The 24874-nt window shown below is 42.7% G+C and overlaps 1 protein-coding gene across 1 annotated transcript in view; it reads left to right on the forward strand.

Moving 5' to 3' along the window:
• The first annotated feature begins 1697 nt into the window (after positions 1 to 1697).
• LOC112230820 (junction-mediating and -regulatory protein) overlaps positions 1698 to 24874 on the forward strand; it is a 54457-nt gene continuing 31280 nt past the window's right edge. The window contains exon 1 of the mRNA XM_042311270.1: positions 1698 to 3297. Within this exon, the coding sequence (XP_042167204.1) occupies positions 2398 to 3297 (900 nt within the window). The 5' untranslated portion in view covers positions 1698 to 2397. The remainder of the gene's footprint in view (positions 3298 to 24874) is intronic.

A 24874-nucleotide genomic window follows, 5' to 3' on the forward strand; every position in this document is an offset into this window, starting at 1 on the left:
GTACCAGTGATGTTTTGTAGTTGCTCTGCTGCCACTGGCACTGGGTGCCTTGAACGTGTGCATGGCATCATGAAATCAGGAGAATACCAAGTCATTTTGGAGTGCTATGTCAGACCAAGTGTCAGAAAGCTGGTTCTCCGTCGAAGGTCATGGGTCTTCCAGCAGGACAATGACCCCAAAAACACTTCAAAAAACACCCAGGAATGGTTCAAGACAAAACGCTGGACTGTTCTGACGTGGCCAGCAATGAGTCCGGATCTAAATCCCATTAAACTTGTGGAGAGTTCTGAAAACAGCAGTTGGGAGAAGGCACCCTTCAAATCTGGGAGAACTGTATCAGTTTGCACATGAGGACTAGGCCAAACTGCTAGTACAGAGGCACTTGATTGCAGTTATTTTGACCAAAGGCAGTGCTACCAAATATTAAGTCTAGGGTGTCAGTAATTTTGTCAATGCCATTTCTGTTTATTTTCTGATTTAAATGGATATATTCAGTTCTGAATTCAAAACAAAGGTTCTGTAATATTAACAGTGAAATAAAAAATTGTGGAGACCAAATACTTTGGTTAATCTAATTTTTAGGGGAAATTGTGAGTTACTTGAAATAAGTGCAAGGGTGCCAATATTTTTGGCTATGACTGTAACTGGGCAGTAGTTCAGGTGTAATAAAACCAGGGCCTGTAGGACTTGTTTTGTTGATTGTGATGTCAAAACAGCGCTTTATCACGGACAGACCTCTCCCCAGTCACCATTGCGTCAATATGTTTGACCATTTCAGTTTACACTCAACTTGCTCAATTGCCACATTATTCATTACAATATTTAGATGAAGTTTAGGGCTTCGCAAATGATTTGTCCCAAATACAATGCTTTTAGTTTGTTGATATATTTAGGAGTAGCTTATTACTTTTCACCCATTCTAAAACGGACTGCAACTCTTTGTCATGTGTTGCAGTGATTTCACTTTGTGGTAGCTGACGTGTATAATGTTGAGCCATCAGTGTACATAGATACACTGGTAGTCTTGTGGCCAAAGAAGAGGGGGGGGGGGAGATAGGTGGAAACCTCTCTCATTGAATTAATTCCCCCCAAATAAAGAAATACAACTGCTGTTGAATGGAGAATCCTCAATACATCAAGTGGGAGTAACCTAACCATTTGGCTGACTCTGTCACTGGCAACAAATGGTCTGAAGTCAATGCAAAACCGATCTATAGATGGTATGTACCTATCTAACACACAGCTCAGACACCCATATAGTCACCACCATACTTGATATGACTCTTTTATGTCATAGTGCCTTTGTTATTTTATGTATTTGTTCAATGTAGGCCTATAGGCTACATTGACTTATTATAGAGTGCAAGTGTTAGCAAATCAAATGTTATTTGTCACATGCGCCGAATACAACAGGTGTAGGCCTCAGTGAAATGCTTACTTACAAGCCCTTAACCAACAACGCAGTTTTAAGAAAAATAAGTGTAAAGTAAAAAATAGATCAGTAAAAAAAAGCATATATATTGTCATGACAACAAATGATTGCTTGCCAGGGGATGCAACTGTTACTAATTGTGTTACGTATTTATAACACATTAATAAAGGGTTCTATTAACAGTGATTTGATTAAATGAAACAGGGATTTGTACGTTCTCAATTCTGCGTCACCACGTCCACTGCGTGTCCCACGTGCAGATGTTTACGCTCCTCGTGCAGAACCACGTCATATTAATTCGCAGTTGGAAGAAAAACGTTGGAAAGAGGGAAAGATGGCACATCGAAACAACAACACATTTGTCGTAACCGAACAAAGGGACAGTTCCTGGACAATATCACCCGACTGTCTTTAGACTAACAACATCTCCGACACAGTAAAAACAGTATTTCCGAAGGGGGGTTTTGTTCAGAAAAGCCCTCCCCCGAATTTGACTGCACGCATCTCTCTGGCGTTTACTGCTTGTAAACAGATCCTCCTCTCTTGACGTCGATGGGAACCGCGGCTCTGCATTGATTGTCTGTAACGTTAGTCGCACAAAGGGAGCCAGACAACGAATGTAGCAGACAGGTGAGCGAGCCAGGTGGAGCGATGACAAGCCTGGCAACTAACAATAATAATTCGACTCTTACGCCGTTCGTGGCTGTTTTGTTCTTATGGATGTAACGTTAGTCGAGCAATTTAACGGGCATATCTTCAACTTGACGTTTGATTTGAGAAAATTCTGCGCAACGTTCAGAGGGTCGCTAATCAACTCTCCAAGCTTCTAAACAAAGCGAGCCACGTTTTTTGTTGTTGTTTTCTTCTCGGTTAGCTAGTCTTTTTAGCCTCAACGACCAACTGTGATAAGGGGTACCGGTATTCGTGTGTGAGCTCTTTAGCTCCGTTTTTACTGGCTGGATGAGATGTCATTCATGATGGAGGAATCTGTAGAGTCGGACTGGGTGGCCGTTCGACCAAATGTTTTCGACGAAAAGGAAAGACACAAATTCGTTTTTATCGTCGCTTGGAACGAGATCGAGGGAAAGTTCGCCATAACCTGCCACAATAGAACAGTACAGAAACGGTCTGCGTTTCGGGATTCGCTCTTGGAAGACGTCGAATGCGACCTCGCATCCCCCGCCACACTAGCACCCGAGGCAGACAAACGCAAAACTCCACTAAAAAGTCCCACCAAAAGAAAAGATGACATCTCCGCATTGATTAAAGTTAGATCTAATGTCAAACCGAAAGGGAAAAGTCCGACAAAGAGTCCCATTCGAGAGAATACAGCCGCGGTAGGTGCCTCATCAAGGCCAGCCGAGAGTGTTATCAAAACACTTACGTTAGGGTCGTGGGACATCGTGCCCTCAAAGATGACCGACATCGAGGTCTTGGAACCAGCGGATGTCTCTGGGTTGCCTCGCTCCTCGGACGACGGCGACGGAGAGGAGTCGGATAGCAGCCGAGAGGGCTACAGCTGGGCAGGTCTGTTCGCCTTCCAGGACGTGCGGGCAGCCCACGTCCAGCTCTGCGCTGTCAACTCGGACCTGGAGCCCTGTCTGCCCCCTTTCCCCGAGGAGCAGTCAGGCATGTGGAAGGTGCTATTTGGGGCCCCTGAGGTATCTCAACGGGAGACGGACGCTCTGTGTTACCAACTACAGGTGTACCTGGGCCATGCTCTGGACACCTGCGGCTGGAAGATTCTTGCCCAGGTGCTATTTACAGAGAGTGATGACACAGAAGAGTACTATGAGAGTTTGAGTGAGCTGAGACAGAAGGGATATGAGGAGGCTCTCCAGCGGGCCAAGAAACGGCTCCAAGAGGTAAATTCAACTACACACCAATCTCCCAGCACCCGAGTGTTTATGGGGAATGGCTAGTCTCCAGACAAAAATAACATGGCAAGAGTAGCTACATTAATCTTCTACTGCTCAGCATGATAAACACTGAACCAGAATCTGGTTTCACAGGAGACGTTGAATATGGCGATTCTCCTTTAAGCCCAGGAAGAAGCCATTCAACTTGCCGTTCACCAGCTTTTCAAGCTTAATAATGCCAAAATAAGTTTGGTACTTATTAAAAAATAGACGGTAATATAAGTGTATGAACGTCATATTAATTTGTTGTTTCTCCCGCACTACACGTAATGCAATAATATTTAATGTAAGTATACCATATAGCGTATGTTTTTACAGTGATTGTATATTTCTAGATAGGCTTTATTTAGTGTATTTTAATTCCAATGCTAGTATGGCAGTAGGCGCAGAAAGGTGGATTTGGTGCATGCGCACTTGGTCAAAAACCATACTTATATTATTTTCTAACAAAGCATGTAACTTTTTATTTAAACTTTTTTTTGATGCACATACAGCTTGACATGCTGCTGAATGGCAAGTTGAACGGCTGCTTTCTGGGCTTAAAGTAGAATCGCCATGTTCAGCGTCTCCTGTAAACCCAGATTATGGTTCAGATAAACACTAGAAAATTGTTGACATTCAATATTAAATTAACAAGATAATTGATTTGATGCCATCATAACACCAGCAGACATTCTGAGTCTCACAATGAAGAATAGTTATTGTTCCACATGTAGGAAAATGCCTGGAGAAATTCCTGACATTCTTTACTGTTATTATTTTGTTAATCTGGCATTACTATACAAGGAACATGTTGATCACTTTGTTTCCCAGTCCAGCTTAAATGCACATGCAGGCCTGTACTTTGAACACACACATTGTTTCCATTGGCTGATGAGGTCCAAAGTGCATGTCAGGGGCACTCGACCACATGGTCGTCTCTCCCTCTCCTCCCTCTCTTTCTCCACCTTTCCCTTTGTTTTTATGTAGCCTCAGAGCAACCATCTGTTGCTCTACAAGCCTCAGTCCCAGGCCTGTAATATGATCTGGCCCCTGCCCTGACACTCCATTTGGCTGTTTAGGGGAGGGGAGTTCATTGTTACTGTTGGATAATGGGGTAGGGAATCCTCCACACTAGAGTCATGGAGTTTCAGCAAATGCGGTTTGAGAGTGAGAATTTGAATGATAACAAACAATCAACATTATAGTAACAAAAGCCAGCTCTTATAGGGCTGGATGGGTGAACCTCCTTTAGGGCAGGTCCTACTATCACCCTGTCTGTGTAAGTGCTAAGTGCTAGGGGGAGGGGGGTGGAAACTGTAAAAACTATCTGTGCCTCCCTCTATCTATCGCTCTCCCTTTATCTCTCCATCCCTTTTTTCTTTGTCTTCTCATTTCTCTGTCATTGTGTGATTGTTTGAGTCAGAGACCACAGAACAGCTGGGCAGGCTAGGACGGGGCTAAGTCAGGTCATAACTAACTAACAAGTGGGGATAAGAGTATTTAAGAATCACTGTTACTCTCAATGTTATTCATAAAACAAGCAGGCTATTGCCTTGGCTTACTCTAACACTCGGCTCTGGTTTATGAGGACTAGGTTGTTTACAGTAGACAACATCACAGCCATCCTGTCCCGTTACAGGGTAACAAACAAATGATTCCCTTGTAAAAGCGCGTTGTCTAAACCTGGACTGAATTGTGTTATATGAAGAGTAGTGATGGGGGGTCTATACAGTTACATATCGGGATATGATTTTTTTTGACTATATATGCCTATCATAACATAATTTTGCAAGATAATTTGTTGTGCTAGTGGAATGTACCTGCACCAAATTCCATACTTTTTTTCTTCATAGCTTGTTCTCCATCTTCTTTTTTAATAGGGGGCCAATTAGTTTTCAGCACTTTTATTTCCAAGACTGATAAACTTGTTTCCCCATGCTCTCTCTTGTCCCTTTGCAGCAGACCAAAAGAATCACAGTATCAAATCTCATTCCATATATCATGAGAATCGCAATACGTATCGAATTGTCACCTAAGTATTAGTGATACGATATGACATTTCTGTCCGATACCGATTTCCAATATTTTCCTTGCCAAAAAAAAACTATTCCGATAATCAATATAATTTTTTTTAGCAGCCTTTTAAGCATTCTAGTACGGTTAAATAGTTAACACACAGACATGGACGCAGCGGTCTAAGGCACTGCATCTCAGTGCAAGAGGTGTCACTACAGTCCCTGGTTCGAATCCAGGCTGTATCACATCCTGCCGTGATTGGGAGTCCTGTAGGGTGGCGCACAATTTGCCCTGCGTCGTCCGGGTCTGGCCGGGTAGACCGTCAATGTAAATAAGAATTTGTTCTTAACTGACCAAAACGTTATTTTGTTGGCATTTACGTATGTCCCCATTACCAGTAAAACATAATCAAAACCTATTTCTTTCACTTACTTGCTGTTTCGTTGTTCATTTGTTCAGTCGTTTCATTCTCAACCGGGATTTCTATGGGACGCCGCTTGGGTCTTTGCGTGTCGAAAAATATACGATTTAACACTATTTTACTTGTCAAATAACACTTGACGTGTCATAGTTCGTGGCCGGTGTTTGCTTGTTTGCTGACTTTTTTGTACAGCTTTGACAGTGCTACTGTATCTTCTTTGACACGCAAAGACCCAAACGGCGTTCCATAGTATGAATGCCGTGAACCTAATAGCAGTAATGCTATTACTGTGTAACTCCGGTAGGGCAACATCGGAAAAGTAGCGCACTTGGTAGTGTTAACCGATGCTCGACCAGTCGGCGAAAGCCAACATCACCCAGGACAAAGAACGGTTGATTGTCAAGGGCAATGAATTCCATTATCTTGGCTTTAATGGATTTCGCCTTTGAGTTGTCTCGCTGAAAATTTGTTTTTCTTTCAAGTGACTGTTTGACTTGTTGACTGCTCGAGCCACACAGCAGACGTGGTGGGCTAGTTTAGGAATGCTACGTGGCGTCATTACGTCATGTACCTTCGTTATATAGGTATGCACGTCAGCTTTGACATCGGTTTTGCACATCGGGCGTTAAACTAGACATCCGATATGTTCACCGATATGTCGTGCATCCCTACTAAGTATCGTGAGAATTTTGTATCGTGAGGTCCCTGCCAATTCCCAGCCTTTTATATGATGGAGAAACCTGGATAAGAATGATGGCAGGATGAGGATAGTAATTAGGAATGTAAATCGGTTAGCCATCAAAAATACATTTACAATGCTTATCAGTCTATAGGTTAATTTGCATCATTTTGTGGAATTAAATTGGCGTGTGCGTTTTATTCATCACACGCGCACCGCATACCCTAGTTTGAAGAGCAGAATAGCCTACCACCTGTCAGACAGTGCGAAAGTAGCTCCTCAATAAGCCTGTAGGCTACTGGAGTGAAGCCCAGTCATTGCGCAACAAATAACAATTCTAAATGAAATTGTGTGTTAAAAACTTTGGTGGCCACGATTTAAAAAGGAGTTATTTTTATTTCTCATTTTCAACTCGTAACGTGCTCCACCCATTCGGCTGCATAGGCTATAGCCTGCCTACCATTGACTATCAGCGTGTCACCCACTACTTTGCAACGTGATCTTGAGGCAGTATAATTGTTTGAAACCTGAACGGTTTACTTCACTTCAGATAACGAGGCATGTCTGACCTTGCTTCAAAGTAGCCTGGCCAAAATCCAACCATAGAAATGTGGAGGCAGTTATTTTATAAAGACTTCCTCATGACATTTCTTTCTTGTCCTATTGATTTTCATATCAACTTTCTTCCATTGTCCAGATGCCAAAGGCACAATCCTAGTCATATTAGAAACCCATCATAGTAGTTGCTATTAGAGTCCTCCTCTTTCCAAGTTTCTAACAGATGTTCAACTCTGTCAGATATGGAACTTCTCACATTAGGTCTGCTCACATTAGAGCTGTGTTTTCCTGCAAATAAAGTTATTTTGGGCCTAAGCTTGTCGCCCGCCTTATCGCCTTGGTACAACTCCAATTGTTAGGCTGGAAACATAAGCATCTCGTCATTATATATACAAAACACTACCAGAGATTGTTTGCCACGTCATTTTACCGGTTAATGAGGTTCAGTTAGTTGGTAGCAAAATTGACTGAAATGTGCATCCTTATAGCAAATGAGTCTATTACTGGAGACCTTGTGTGATTCCCTGTTGCTGTGGTGACCTGGTTTGACTCCGTAAGGTGTTTCTTCCTCAGAGAGATGGGGAGAGGGAGACACACTGTGTTTTCATATTGTAGGTGCTGGCAGGTGTGTGTGGAGGTTGCTGAAACTGACCTCACATCCTCTGCCACAAACATAATAAAATTTGAGCGTAATCGTGTGTGCCTGTGTGCTCGAGCATGTTTTTGTTTTTTTGCGGGGGATTCCGTGGGTTGATTTTGCTTGAGCTGTAGGCAGAATGCAGAATGCACTACACCACACCTAATAATAATTCACGACAGGCCAGACAGACATCTCACAGAGTAGGACAAAGAGAACTCCTCTCTGAATACAGTGCAGGAAAAGGGGAGGAAACAGAGAGGGAGAGGAGGCCATTGTATATTAGTAGTGTGGGTTGGTGGTGAAGGCCAAGGACAGAGGGGAGTAAGAGAGCAGCAACTCAATGGACACACAATAGCTTCCTCTGACTGAGGCTGTGGGCTATGATGAGAATGTCACAGCTGATTGAGCTCCAACCTCTGTCAGTCATTGGGTGATGATGTCATTGAGGGGAGACAGTCACTGACTTTGTGCAGGCCTCCATGCTGATAGTGAGAAGGCCATAGGACCAGCTGGGATACGAGTCAGAGAATCACTGGGTTAACTCACTGTGTCCTTATCTCAACCTCTGCCCTGCCTGTCTGCCTGCCTGCACTATGTAAAATGATTCAGTTGTGGGATACACTGCTTGAGAAGAGAGAGCAAACACTGTGCTAAGCATTTATGGAATAGAATGAATAGAGCAATAGTCTTGTTCAATGTCCACACACAATATGGAAACTTGCCTTTGGCTTCATACACTTTGATCCAGATATTTGCCTAAACAACCATCAAAACATCAATAGCACTTGTCAAAAATAACATGGGACTTCAAAAGTAGGCTACAACATGGAAAATTCAAAGAATGATTTATAGTCTATTAGTTTGAACGTTATTACCAGAGGTTATCTGTACCGAATTAAAACAAAAAGTCTACTTTCTCTGGGATTTAAAGTTTGATCCGAGTTTTGATTCAGAGTAACATTAGTTTGTCATAGAAAGGGTTTACAGTAAGATGGGCACTCCCAGTCTGTAAAAGTCATCGAGACTCCTGTAATTACGGCAAACCTCCCTCGCTCCCAGTCCTACACACCCCACTGAGTCTGAGAAGTTTTTACATCTGCACAGCCCAAGATACAGCTTTGATAGCTATCCTAACCCTTTTCAGACCTTGTCTGTGGAGTGTTTTTGACGTGAGTGTAGAGAGACAGCTCGGGTTGGTTGCTATGGGTTTTAGCCCTGTCGAGTCAGAGCGAATCTGTCCTATATTTCTAAAATGTATTTAATAGGGGTGTAATAGTACACGTATTCGTACCGAACCGTTCGGTACAGGGACCTCGTTTGGGCCACACTGAACCCAAATACATACATAAAAAAATATATATTTTTACAAAAAAAAAACACTAGGCCTATAGGTTATGCGTACGCTGTGTTGTATGCCTTGTGTAAATCTGAGCTGAAAAAAAGTATCATTTTGGGTTATTCCGTTAAAACAACTAAAGACTATGCGCATTAGTGTTGCACAGTATACCGAAACTTCTGAATAACACACTTGAATAATGCGACACGGCATGTAAAAATGTTGAAAATGTTCATTATTGTTCGCAAAACAATGTCCATACAGGCTAGAACACATTACAATGCAAGAAGATACCGGTAGCTTCCAGCTTGGTAGGCTAACTATCCTTGCTAGCGTACAGCTGAAGCCAGCATCAATTCACTACCCTAGTACCTTGTTTGTGAAAATGCAAAATATGCTGATTTCAAAGCTAATTGCCACCAAAACTTTATTAATTCACATAATTGTTCTCTCTCTCACATCTCTTCCAAAGAGGGTCTATTGCCTCAGCAAACTGCCCCCCTTTTTCCTCATGAATGACATCATTACTGTTTAAAGAGACAGTGTGCACTTGAATAAATAAGCTACTTCTATTCATATGTTGTTGATCAGTACAATAAAATACACAGTACCTTTTGGCAGCTATTAATTACATCATCGAGTCTTCATATGGGTATGATGCTACAAGCTTGGAACACCTGTATTTGGGGAGGTTATCCCATTCTTCTCTGCAGATCTTCTCAAGCTCTGTCAGGTTGGATGGGGAGCGTTGCGGCACAGCTATTTTCAGGTCTCTCCAGAGATGTTTAATCAGGTTTAAGTCCAGGCTCTGCCCGGGCCATTCAAGGACATTCAGAGACTTGTCAAAATGTGTATGAACCCTGAACATGGCTGCCATAGAATGAAAACTATCATAAAATATGCAAAAATAGGCATCTAGTTGGCACTTTGTGGTTTTTGCACTCAACTGTGTGAAGTTGGAGCTGAACCAATCAGAGGACTTGGGCTCCATAGTCGTAGTACTATCAAAAATTGTGGATAAATGAATCATTTCTTGATCTGTCCTCTTGAACAAGGTCATGGATAATATACATCTACCTAGGTTTTCTATGCGCCGTCAAGAACGTACAGCACCGTCGGGTAAGGTTAGGGGGAGGGATGTGTCTCTTTTTTAACCTTTCTAGGGTATGTGGGACGCTAGCGTCCCATCTGTCCAACATCCAGTGAGATTGCAGAGCTCCAAATTCAAATACAGAAATGCTTATTATAAAAATTCAGAAAACAAAACATATTTTACATAGGTTTAAAGATTAACTTCTTGTTAATCCAATCACGGTGTCAGATTTATAAAATGCTTTTTGGTGAAAGCATACCTAGCCCAGAACATTGCCCAGTTGACAAATTATTACAAACAGTAACCAGCCAGGCAGAAGCGTTACAAAACTCAGAAATAGAGATAAAATGAATCCCTTACCTTTGATGATCTTCATATGGTGGCACTCAGAAGACATTCATTTACTCAATAAATGTTCCTTTTGTTCGATAAAGTGTCTTTATATTCAAAAACCTCCATTTGTTTCACACATTTTCTTCAGTATTCCACAGGCTCAAAGGCAGTGAAAACAGGTAGACAAAAAAAATCCAAATTGTATTTGTAAAGTTCATAGAAACATGTCAAACGATGTTTATATTCAATCCTCAGGTTGTTTTTAGCCTAAATGATCTAATATTTCAACCGGACAATAACGTTGTCAATATAAAAGGTAAACAAGAAATGCACTCTCTCGGGATTGCGCATGAAAAAGCTCTGTGACACGTCAGGGTCCACTCATTCAAACTGGTCTTACTCCCTCATTTATAAGAATACAAGCCTGAAACAATTTCTAAAGACCGTTAACATCTAGTGGGAGGCATAGGAACTGCAAATTGAGTCCTAAGTCAATGGATACTGTAATGGCATTGAATAGAACTACAAAACCACAAAAAAATATATACTTCCTGAATGGATTTTTCTCAGGTTTTCGCCTGCCAAATCAGTTCTGTTATACTCACAGACACTATTTTAACAGTTTTGGAAACTTTAGAGTGTTTTCTATCCAAATCTACCACCAAATCTACTTATATGCATATCATATCTTCTGGGCATGAGTAGCAGGTGGTTTAATTTGGGCATGCCTTTCATCCAAAATTACAAATGCTGCCCCCTACCCTAGAGAGGTTAACAACAGCTGGTGCGCAATCTCTAATGTTAAGGAAGTCTCTATATTTTGCTAGCCTGAGTCAGAATACCTAATGATAAGCTGCAGACCACACTATTTACCCAGAGAGTTTTCATCTATATATTGCGTAGCTGTCTAGTTATCACCACAGACCGGTGCTGCCACTTAGACCGCACTCAACAAACTGTACAGGGCCATATGCAAAAAAGAAAATACACATCCAGAGGCAGCGCTCCTAGTGGCCAGTGATTTTAATACAGGGAAGCTGAAATCCAGCATGTCACCTGTGCAACCAGAGGCAACAACTCTAGGCCACCTTTACTCCACACACAGAGTAAAGCATACAAAGCCCTCCCCGCCCTCCCTTCGGCAAATCTGACCATAACTGTATCCTCCTGATTCCTGCTTACAAGCAAAAACTCAAACAGGAGGTACCAGTGACTCTTTCAATTACGGAACTGGTCCGATAAAGCTGGAATATATTCCGGGATTCATCCGATAACATTGAAGAGTTTACCAAATCACTCACCGGCTTCAGTAACAAGTTGTTCCCCCAGTGACTGTATGTACATATCCCAACCATAAGTCATGGATTACAGGCAATATTCACACTGAGCTAAAGGCTAGAGCTGCCCCTTTCAAGGAGTGGGACACTAATCCGGACACTTATAAAAAATCACCCTACAAGCCATGAAAACAGGAAAAGCATCAATACAGGACAAAGATCGCCCAGTGACGCAAGCCTAACAGATGAGCTAAATAACTTCTATGCTTGGTTTGAGGCTAGCAACACTGAACCATGCACGAAAGCACCAGCTGTTCTCGACGGCTGTGTGATCTCGCTCTCAGTAGCTAATGTAAGACCTTAAGCAGGTTAACATTCACAAGGCTGCAGGGCCAGACAGATTACCAGGACTCGTACTCAGAGCATGCGCTGACCAGCTGGCAAGTGTATTCACTGACATTTTCACCTCTCCCTAACCCAGTCTGTAATATCTACATGTTTCAAGCAGACCACCATAGTTCCTGTGCCCAAGAATACCAAGGTAACCAGTGTATATGACTATCGCCTTGTAGCACTAACATCTGTAGCCATGAAAGGCTGGTCATGGCTCACATCAACACCATCATACCAGACCCACTGGACCCACTACAATTTGCATACCGCCCCAACAGACCAACAGATGATGCTATCTCTATTGCACTCCACACTGCCAATCCAACCTGGGTAAGAGGAACACCTATGTGAGAATGCTGTTCATTGACTATATCTCCATGTTCAACACCATAGTGCCCTCCTTGCTCATCACTGAGCTCAGGACCCTGGGAATGAACACCCCCACTCTGCAACTGGATCCTGATGGGCCGTCCGCAAGTGGTGAGGGTAAGCAAAAACACATCCGCCACGCTGACCCTTAACACGGGGGCCCCTCAGGGGTGCATGATCAGTCCCCTCCTGTACTCCTTGTTCACCCACGACTGCATGGCCACGCATGACTCCAACACCATCACTAAGTTTGCTGATGACACAACGGTGGTAGGCCTGATCATCGATGACGATAAGACAGCCTATAGGGAGGAGATTAGTGACAACAACCTCAATGTCAGCAAGACAAAGGAGCTGATCGTGGACTACAGGAAACGGACGGGCAAGCACGCCCCCATCCACATTGACGGCGCTGTAGTGGAGCGGTTAAAGAGCTTCAAGTTCCTCTGTCCGCATCACTGAGGAATTAACTTGGTCCACACACACCAACACAGTCGTAAAAAAGGCATGACAACATCTCTTCCCCCTCAGGGGGCTGACAACATTTGGCATGGGCCCTCAGATCCTCAAAAAGTTCTAGAGCTCCACCAGCATTTTGACTGACTGCATCACCGCTTAGCATCCGACTGTAAGACACTACAGAGTACATCACTGGAGCCGAGCTCCCTGCCATCCAGGACCTCTTTATCAGGCGGTGTCAGAGGAAGCCTGGAAAATTGTCAAAGATCCCAGCCAGCCAAGCCATTCACTCTGCTACCTCACGACAAATGTCACCGGAGCGCTAATTCTGGAATCGAAAGGCTCCTGAACAGCTTCTACCCCCAAGCCATAAGACTGGTGAATAGTTCATCAAATAGCAACCCAGAGTATTTGCATTGACCCTTTTTTGCATGAACTCTCTTGCACTGACATTATGCACACTCACTGGACTCTACCAACACACTCACACAAACTCAGCAAAAAAAGAAATGTCCCTTTTTCAGGACCCTGTCTTTCAAAGATAATTTGTAAAATCCGAATAACCTCACAGATCTTCATTGTAAAGGGTTTTAACACTGTTTCCCATGCTTGTTCAATGAACCATAAACAATTAATGAACATGCACCTGTGGAACGGTCGTTAAGACACTAACAGCTTAGAGGCAATTAAGGTCAGAGTTATGACAACTTAGGACACTGTAACGACCTTTCTACTGACTCTGAAAAACACCAAAAGAAAGATGCACATGGTCCCTGCTTATATGCGTGAATGTGCCTTAGGCATGCTGCAAGGAGGCATGAGGACTGCAGATGTGGCCGGGGCAATAAATTGCAATGTCCTTAGTGAGAAACGCCTAAGACAGCGCTACAGGGAGACAGGACAGACAGCTGATCATCCTCACAGTGGCAGACCATGTGTAACAACACCTGCACAGGATTGGTACATCCGAACATCACACCTGTGGGACAGGTACAGGATGTTAACAACTGCCCAAGTTACACCAGGAACGCAAAATCCCTCCATCAATGCTCAGACTGTCCGCAACAGGCTGAGAGAGACGGGACTGAGGGCTTGTAGGCCTGCTGTAAGGCAGGTCCTGACCAGACATCACCAGCAACAACGTCGCCTATGAGTACAAACTCACCGTCGCTGGACTAGACAGGACTGGCAAAAAGTGCTCTTCACTGACGAGTCATGGTTTTGTCTTACCAGGGGTGATGGTCAGATTCACGTTAATGGTCGAAGGAATGAGCGTTACACCGAGGCCTGTACTCTGGAGCGGGATCAATTTGGAGGTGGAGGGTCTGTCATGGTCTGGGCGGTGTGCATCATCGGACTGAGTTTGTTGTCATTGCAGGCAATCTCTACACTGTGCGTTACAGGGAAGACGTCCTCCTCCCTCATGTGGTACCCTTCCTGCAGGTTCATCCTGACATGACTCTCCAGCATGACAATGCCACCAGCCATACTGCTCGTTCTGTGTGTGATTTCCTGCAAGACAGGAATGTCAGTGTTCTGCCATGGCCAGTGAAGAGCCCGGATCTCAATCCCATTGAGCACGTCTGAGACCTGTTGGATCGGAGGGCTAGGGCCATGGACATTCCCCCAGAAATATCTGGGAACTTGCAGTTGCCTTGGTGGAAGAGTGGAGTAACATCTCACAGCAAGAACTGGCAAATCTGGTGCAGTCCATCAGGAGGAGATGCACTGCAGTACTTAGTATCTGGTGTGGCCACCAGCTGCATTGACTTTTGATATTGACCCCCCCCCTTTGTTCACGGACACATTATTCCATTTCTGTTAGTCACATGTCTGGGGAAGTTGTTCAGTCTGTGTCTCAGTTGTTGAATCTTGTTATGTTCATACAAATATTTACACATGTTAAGTTTGCTGAAAATAAATGCAGTTGACAGTGAGAGGACGTTTCTTTTTTTGTTGTGTTTACTTACACACGCTCACACACACTTCTGCATATTGATGCCACACACACTTTTACACTTCACCTACGCTGCTGCTACTCTGTTTATTTTCCGTCCTGATTGCACAGTCAGTTTTACCCCTACTTACATGTACATATTACCTCAGCTGCCTCGTACCCCTGCACATTGATTCAGTACCGGTACTTCTTGCATATAGTCTTGTTATTATTATCTCTTGTGCTACTATTTTTACTCTGCATTGTTGGGAAAAAGCGTGTATGTAAGCATTTCAAGGTATTTTGCGCATATGACATTGATTTTGATTGCTTGATCTAGCTCTGTCAACAGTAGGCTTCTAATGATGTGATGATAGTCAGTTCACCAACGGCAACAAGGCATGTTGAATGAATGGCAGTCTAGTAGCCAGACCTAACATGATGGATTATGTCAGTGTGGAGATCTGAAACTAGCTCATATAGGCCTAGTTCAATTGTTTTGTTTAGCCGCAGCTAACGTGTACTATAGCCTAGCCTGCCTGTTAAGTGCTGTTTTGCTGCTAGCTTCTCTCTACATGTGATTTCTCTTCACACTTTAGTTAGCTTACATGCTATTTAGATAGTAATCCAGTTTAGAACAATAGTCAAGTAGAATACGTGTTTTCTATGTATTGTGTTGGTCAAGTATTGTATTGTTCACTATGAGACAATGAAACGTCAGTTAGACTCTGTTGTACATTTATATTGCCTTTTAGTCTGAGCTGCTCCAATAATTTAATTTTTCTGTATTGTTAGTTTTACACTGTTTCAACTATACAACTTGAGGTTTATAGAAAGCCGATCTGGTTCAGTTCTTCATTAGAGTTTGGCTGGCTGTCAAATGATGGTTGCAGACACCTTAAGGAGGACAGTACAGTGTGGGTGTCGCACGCGCCGTTGTGGGGTCCGCAGGGCCTGGGTTGCTGCCGCCGTGCTGAAGTGGTACTCCTAAAAGTTCTTCAAGTTTAGCAGGTCTGTGTCCACCGTGTACTGTTAATCGGGAGCTAACATGGCTGCCATAGAATGTTGAAGTGTCCTGTAAATGCATCATAATGCAGAAACCGCATTGGCCCGAATCTCTGAGTGTGCATGGCTCTGCTTGCTGATGTGTTTTGCTATTTGCTGCCCAGAGCCATATATATATTTTACGGTGTTCACCATCTTTGCCCAGAGTGGGTGAAAATGCATTTTGGCAAATTTAAATTGCACTTATGTTATATAATACATTATTACCAAGACAAATATGATTATTCATGTTCTTAATTGTTCAGTGGGTTATGTTATATAATACATTATTACCAAGACAAATATGATTATTCATGTTCTTAATTGTTCAGTGGGTTCTTTCTCTAACATATCATGAACATTATACACAAACAGTTGGATTTCGTAACCTAATACAGCCGATAATAAGCACCGAGCTCTGTTGACATAGCAGCGCAGCTTTCCCGTAACAACTTGAGGATTTTACATTTTGTGCTAGTATTCAAGTACCTGCCCTGTATTGACCCCCTAAAGGTCAATGGGCTACAGTTAGCTGTTATTAGAAACTTAGCTAGCTAATGTGAGCTATGCACATCTTCCCCTGACATGCTACATCACAATACATGTTATCTGCCAAAAGACGGCACCCTACACAGGGTAGTGTCCCCAATCACTGCCCTAGGGCATTGGGATATTTGTTTTTAGACCAGAGGAAAGAGTGCCTCCTACTGGCCCTCCAACATCACTTCCAGCAGCATCTGGTCTCCCATCCAGCAGCATACCACCCTGCATACCACTGCTGGCTTGCTTCTGAAGCTAAGCAGGGTTGGTCCTGGTCAGTTCCTGGATGGGAGACCAGATGCTGCTGGAAGTGGTGTTTGAGGGCCAGTAGGAGGCACTCTTTCCTACTGACTGAGCGGTGGTAGGCAGAAGCAGGCGCGTAAACGTTCATTCAAACTGCACTTTTGTGAGTTTTGCCAGCAGCTCTACGTTGTGCGTGAAGCATTGCGCTGTTTATGACTTCAAGCCTATCAACTCCCGAGATGAGGCTCGTGTAACCGAAGTGAAATGGCTAGCTAGTTAGCGCGCGCTAATTGTCATTGTGTTGCTGGTTCGAGCCCAGGGAGGAGCGAGGAGAGGGACGGAAGCTATACTGTTACACTGGCAATACTAAATTGCCTATAAGAACATCCAATAGTCAAAGGTTAATGAAATACAAATGGTATAGAGGGAAATAGTCCTATAATAACTACAACCTAAAACTTCTTACCTGGGAATATTGAAGACTCATGTTAAAAGGAACCACCAGCTTTCATATGTTCTCATGTTCTGAGCAAGGAACTTAAACGTTAGCTTTCTTACATGGCACATATTGCACTTTTACTTTCTTCTCCAACACTTTGTTTTTGCATTATTTAAACCAAATTGAACATGTTTCATTATTTACTTGAGGCTAAATTGATTTTATTGATTTATTATATTAAGTTAAAATAAGTGTTCATTCAGTATTGTTGTAATTGTCATTATTACAAATAAATGTAAAACAAATTGGCCGATTTAATCGATATCGGCTTTTATGGTCCTCCAATAATCGGTATCGGTAGCGTTGAAAAATCATAATCGGTCGACCTCTAGCTTTAATACACTATAAGTGAAATGTATCTAAATACTTATGACATCTTCAAATGGGGGAGACTATATATTCAGTTGAAGTCGGAAGTTTACATACACCTAGATTGGAGTCATTTAAACTCTTTTCAACCACTCCACAAATTTCTTGTTAAACTTCTTGACGCTACCCATCCCTGTCGCGGGATCATTTTCGTGAGCAGCCTGAATAGCATAGCGCCACAGTCAAATAATATTACTAGAAAATATTCATATTCATGAAATACAAGTAAAATATATTGAAATACAGTTTAGCCTTTTGTTAATCACCCTGTCATCTCAGATTTTGAAATTATGCTTTACAGCCAAAGCAAGACAAGCATTTGTGTAAGTTTATCGATAGCATAGCATTATGCCTAGCTAGCAGCAGGCAACCTGGTCACGAAAATCAGAAAACCAATCAAATTAAATCGTTTACCTTTGAGCTTCGGATGTTTTCACTCACGAGACTCCCAGTTAGATAGCAAATGTTCCTTTTTTCCAAAAATATTATTTTTGTAGCCGAAATAACTCTGTTAGTTCTTCACGTTTGGCTGAGAATTTGACCGGAAATTGCTGTCACGACAACGCCAAAAAATATTCCAAATTAGCTCCATAATATCGACAGAAACATGGCAAATGTTGTTTTATAATCAATCCTCAAGGTGTTTTTCAAATATCTATTCGATAATATATCCACCGGGACAGCTGTATTTTCAGTAAGACCGGGAGGAAAAATAGCTACCTCTGTCTATTACGCAAGAATTACTCTGAGAGCCCTCAGCCGGACACTTACGCAATGTAGTCGTTTACGCTCATTCTACAACATAAAGGCGTGAAACTACGTTAAAATGATGTAGACACCTTGGGGAATACGTAGAAAAAGGAATCTGGTTGATAGCCCATTCACTGCTCAATAGGGATGCATCGGAACGCAGAGCTTTCAAAACATGAGTCACTTCCTGATTGGATTTTTCTCAGGTTTCGCCTGCAATATCAGTTCTGTTATACTCAGAGACAATATTTTTACAGTTTTGGAAACTTTAGTGTTTTCTATCCTAAGCTGTCAATTATATGCATTTTCTAGCATCTTGTCCTGACAAAATAGCCCGTTTACTTTGGGAATGTTATTTTTCCAAAAATGAAAATAGTGCCCCCTTGTTTCAACAGGTTAACAAACTATAGTTTTGGCAAGTCGGTTAGGACATCTACTTTGTGCATGAAACAAGTGTTTACAGACAGATTATCTCACTTATAATTCACTGTATCACAGTCGACAGAAAGCTACCTCTAAGTTGACTGCGCCTTTTAACTTGTTAGTGTCCCCTTTTCAGAATATCTGCCTGATTGCCAAAGTAAACTGCCTGTTACTCAGGCCCAGAAGCCAGGATATGCATATAATTGGTACCATTCGATAGAAAAAACTTTGAAGTTTGTTAAAATGTTATAATGTATGAGACAATAACACAATCGATATGGTAGGACAAAATCCAAAGAAAAACCAACCAGAATTTTTTTTGAGAACCCATGCTCTTACAATGAAAAGCTATGGGTCCTATGTAATTCTAGCTCCCAGATTGCAATTCCTATGGCTTCCACTAGATGTTAACAGTCTTTGATCATGGTTTCAGGCTTGTTCCTTCCAAAACGAGGAAGAATTTTGAGTTTTGATACAGGGAGTCAGAGTTGGAAATCAGTCTGGGCGCGCGACGAAGAGGACGCACACTAGCTAATTTTTCTTTTCTATTGCACATACTTTTTCCCGTATGAAATATACAGGAAATATATTATAGTTTAATTACATTTTAGGGTACCTGAGGATTATATAGAAATGTAGTTTGACTTGTTTTAACAAAGTTTAACGTTAGCTTTTAGGATTCCATTGTCTGCATGTCAATTGCGCCAACTAAACATTGTCTCAAATCGATTTCGCCAACTAAACATTGTTTCAAATCGATTGCGCCAACTAAACAATTTTTTGGGGATATAAAGAAGGATTTTATCTAACAAAACGACTATGCATGTTGTAGCTGGGACCCTTTGGATTGAAAATCAGAGGAACATTTTCAAAAAGAGATTTATTTAAATCGCTATTTGTGATTTTATGAAGCCTGTGCTGGTTGAAAAATATGTTGATGTGGTGCACCGTCCTCAAACAATGGCATGGCATGCTTTCGCTGTTAAGCCTATTGTAAATCGGACAATGCAGTTGGCTTAACAATAATTTAAGCTTTTAACCAATATAAGACACGTGTATGTACCTAGATGTTGAATATCCATAATTTTGACGATTATTTATTTGAATTGTGCGCCCTCTAATTTCACCGGAAATTGTCGACAGGTGTCCCGCTGACGGGAAACCTAGCCCTAATTAAGCCATTTTACCACAACTTTGGAAGTATGCTTGGGGTCATTGTCCATTTGGAAGACCCATTTGCGACCAAGCTTTAACTTCCTGACTGATGTCTTGAGATGTTGCTTCAATATATCCACATAATTTTCTTCCCTCATGATGCCATCTATTTTGTGAAGTGCACCAGTCCCTAATGCAGCAAAGCACCCCCCACAACATGATGCTGCCACCCCCGTGCTTCACGGTTGGGATGGTGTTCTTCGGTTTGCAAGCGTCACCCTTTTTCCTCCAAACATAACGATGGTCATTATGGCCAAAAAGTTCTGTTTTTGTTTCATCAGACCAGTGGACATTACTCCAAAAAGAACTATCTTTGTCCCCATGTGCAGTTGCAAACCGTAGTCTGGGTTTTTTATGGCGGTTTTGGAGCAGTGGCTTCTTCCTTGCCGATCGGCCTTCAGATTATGTCGGGGCGGCAGGGTAGCCTAGTGGTTAGAGCGTTGGACTAGTAACCGAAAGGTTGCAAGTTCCAATCGCCGAGCTGACAAGGTAGAAATCTGTCGCTCTGCCCCTGAACAGGCAGTTAACCCACTGTTCCTAGGCCGTCATTGAAAATAAGAATTTTTTCTTAACTGACTTGCCTAGTAAAATAAAGATAAAATATATCTCTTTTAAAAAAAAAAATAGGACTCGTTTTACTGTGGATATAGATACTTTTGTACCGGTTTCCTCCAGCATCTTCACAGGGTCCTTTGCTGTTGTTCTGGGATTGAATTGCACTTTTCGCATCAAAGAACGTTCATCTCTAGGAGACACAACGCGTCTCCTTCCTGAGCGGTATGACAGCTGTGTGGTCCCATGGTGTTTATACTTGTGTACTATTGTTTGTACAGATGACCATGGTACCTTCAGGCGTTTGGAAATTGCTCCCAAGGGGATGGAACGTGTCGCCTTCCTGAGCGGTATGACGGCTGCGTGGTCCCATGGTGTTTATACTTGCGTACTATTGTTTGTACAGATGAACGTGGTACCTTCAGGGATTCGGAAATTGCTCCCAAGGATGAACCAGACTTGTGGAGGTCTACAATTTTTTTCTGAGGTCTTGGTGGATTTTCCCATGATGTCAAACAGGCACTGAGTTTAGAGGTAAGCCTTGAAATACATCCACAGGTACACCTCCAATTGACTCAAATTATGTCAATTAGCTTATCAGAGGCTTCTAAAGCCATGACGACATTTTCTGGAAATTTCCAAGCTGTTTAAGGACAACAAAGTCAGGGTATTGGAGTGCCCATCACAAAGCCCTGACCTCAATCCTATAGAACATTTGTGGGCAGAACTGAAAAAGCGTGTGCGAGCAAGGAGGCCTACAAACCTGACTCAGTTACACTAGTGCTGTCAGGAGGAATTGTCCAAAATTCACCCAACTTATTGTGGGGAGCTTGTGGAAGGCTACCCAAAATGTTTAACCCAAGTTAAACAATTGAAAGGCAATGCTTCCAAATACTAATTGAGTGTATGTAAACTTCTGACCGACTGGGAATGTGATGATAGTAATAAAAGCTGAAGTAAATCATTCTCTATACTATTATTCTGACATTTCACATTCTTAAAATAAAGTGGTGATCTTAACTGACCTAAAAACAGGAAATTCTTATGAAGATTAAATGTCAGGAATGGTGAAAAATTGAGAAGAAATGTATTTGACTGAGGCGTATGTAAACTTCTGACTTCAACTGTATAAGTGCTTTGATTTCTTAATGGCAAATCGGATGGAAAATACCCTAAAATAAAATGTTACATTCTATACGGTCACCTCAGATGAAACATTTGATCTGAAATCCAAAATGCTGGAGTATATATCCAAATATAACATTTGAGCATCTCTGTCCAAATGCATACGTAGAGGAGTGTACACCCATATACAGCTAGTGAAATGATGAATACAATACAGTGTATGTTGTTAAAGTCACACACACACACACAGCTCTGTGGAAGGTGTTGCAGCCTTGTTCCCTTACGAATAATTTTGTAATGGCGGACTCATTTTATGTAACTCATAAATAGCTGACATGTTAACTCAAAAAGGGATGTGTTCTTTGAAAGACAGGACTGGTGTTTCCCTTCATAGGAAAGGTGTTTCCTGCCTGCCGGGCCTACTGGCATCACACTATAGCAAGACAAGGCAGATTTCACACTGACAGACTGGAAGAGTTCGGTTTGATAATAGGCCTAGAACGGATATCCCCCCCAGCCAATCAGAGCTGTACGTCGAGAAGAGATAGCCAATCCCTGTGATGGTTATGTTAGCACTGACCTGAGATCAAGTACCACACACACAAACATGGTCGGGAGTGCTCCCAGGGCTGTAATTACACTCAGCTGCCTCCTGCCTTAATCACACCTGGGTCAGAGGTCACAGGAAATGATGTCACTCAACAGACAACATTTTCCATTCTTGCCCCGGAGGTTGCATTGTTCCCACTGACAGGATTTGGTCATTTGTGCCTATGGGCAACTTGTACCTTCCTACTAAATCAGCTATGCTGCTACTGTAGCTCTCTCCCTCTCAGCCAACCCACACTTACAGTAGCTAAGGTGTTTCTCTGGAGCTCTCAGCAGCTGCAGGGGTAGACAGTCAACTAGTGCAGGGCTGGCCTGTCTGTGGTTACCATGGAGATGCCTGGCCAAGGTAAACAGTAGGAGCAGTGTTGGAGCTGAATCGAACAGTGTCTGTCTCTAGCCTCTGGTCCCTAGAGTGGACTTGTGTCTCTCTGTGTGTGCATGTGGCTATGGAAAGCCTGGCTAGGGTTAACAAATAAGAGCCCCTATTCATCCGATCTACAGCTCCTCCACTGTTTTCAATCCACACCAGACAGAGCAGAAGAGTACTGCTCAGGCTATTCACTGCGTAGATAGGCTAGTTATACATTTACGCATTCAATGTCATCCCTGGGAGAACTTAGGGAGAGTTGTACTGTATGAAGCGAGTGGTTCCTAGGCTAGTACATGATTAATTTGATGGTTGTGAGGTGTGGACAATGGTTACTTTGATAGTGTTATCAGGGAAACAATGCTATAGTTGTCTGGACTCCTAGACATACAGTATGTTCTGTATCAGCAGCAGTTGCTGGTTTTCTCTTTCTAATTTATATTGAATGGATTTTTATGATATGGCCACACACCTACACACTAGGGGTGTAACGGTATACGTATTCTCACTGAACCGTTCAGTACGAGGTGAACCTGAATAAAATATCTGACAATTAAAAACGCTAGGACTATAGGCAATGCCTATGCTACATTGTATGCCTCGAGTAAAGCTGAGCGGACTTTTTTTTCTTCAGGGTATGCTCACGTTGTCAACAAAATCTGAATCTTAATGGGCTCATTTCAAACTGTCTTTTTGCGAGGCGCAGCCGGGAACTAGTTCTGTATGATGGCGAGTGGTGGGATTGTAAACCAGGAGGATTCTCCACCCGTTGTTTTAATCTCCAGTTTGGGACCATTTAGGCTTCCCTGTAGATTACAGCGACAATGGACAGAGAGAGTATGTCTCCACTGCTCAACGAGAATAGCCTATGCAGCTGCCAACACCTCAAACATGTTGACATATTTATGACGACATCACACCAGTATTCCTGCTACCGGAGCAAGACTGAAACGCCAAAAAAACAACAACACAACACCGTCTCCCATCTGCAACACTGTCTCCCATCTGACCGGGCCAAACAAATTAGAAGAGCGATATGCATGTTTATGGCCGTGGAAATGCGCCCATTCTCGATGGTCGAGCAGAATAGAGGGTTTTAGCACCATGTTATGACCTCTCGCACCCATTTCAGTAAACCGTTAGTACCCACTCTATATACGGTGAACAGAAAATATAAACGCAACATGCAACAATTTCAAAGATATGACCTGATTTTAGTTCTAATAAGGAAATCAGTCAATTGAAGTAAATTCATTATGGGAATACAGATATGCATCGGTTTGTCACAGATGCCTTAAAACATAAGGTGGGGACGTGGATCCGAAAACCAGTCAGTATCTGGTGTGACCACCATTTGCCTTATGCAGCGCGAGACATCTCCTTCGCATAGTGTTGATCAGGCTGATTGTGGCCTGTGGAATGTTGTCCCACTCCTTTTCAATGGCTGTTGGAAGTTGCTAGATATTTTGGCGGGAACTGGAACACACTGTTGTACACATCGATCCAGGGCATCCCAAACACGGTCCATGGGTGAGATGCTCAATGGGTGAGTATGTAGGCCATGGAAGAACTGGGACATTTTCAACTTCCAGGAAATGTGTATAGATCCGACATGGGGCCATGCATTATTATGCTGAAACATGAGGTGATGGTGCCGGATGAATGGCACGACAATGGACCTGAGGATCTCGTCACTGTATCTCTGTGCATTCAAATCGCCATAGATAAAATGCAATTGTGTTCATTGCCCGTAGCCTATGCCTGCCCATACCATAACCTCATCGCCACCATGGGTCACTCTGTTTACAACATTGACATCAGAAAACCTCTCGTCTACACGGCGCCATACACGCTGTCTGACATCTGCCCGGTACAGTTGAAACTGCGATTAATCTGTGAAGAGCACACTTCTTCAGCGTGCCAGTGGCCATCGAAGTTGAGCATTTTCTCACTGAGGTCAGTTACAATGCAGAACTGCAGTCAGGTCAAGATCCTAGACGACGAGCACGCAGATGAGTTTCCCTAAGACAGTTTCTGTAGAAATTTTTCAGTTGTGCAAACCCACAGTTTCATCAGCTATCTGGGTGGCTGGTCTCAGACGATCCCGCAGATGAAGAAGCCCAATGTGGAGGGCCTGAGCTGGCGTGGTTACACGTGGTTTGCGGTTGTGAGGCTGGTTGATCACACTGCCAAATTCTGTAAAACAACGTTGGAGGTGGCTTATGGTAGAGAAATTAACTTTAAATTCTCTGACAACAGCTCTGGTGGATATTCCTGCAATCAGCATTGCATTTG

Source organism: Oncorhynchus tshawytscha, linkage group LG33, assembly GCF_018296145.1.
Source record: "Oncorhynchus tshawytscha isolate Ot180627B linkage group LG33, Otsh_v2.0, whole genome shotgun sequence".
Lineage (NCBI taxonomy): Eukaryota > Metazoa > Chordata > Actinopteri > Salmoniformes > Salmonidae > Oncorhynchus > Oncorhynchus tshawytscha.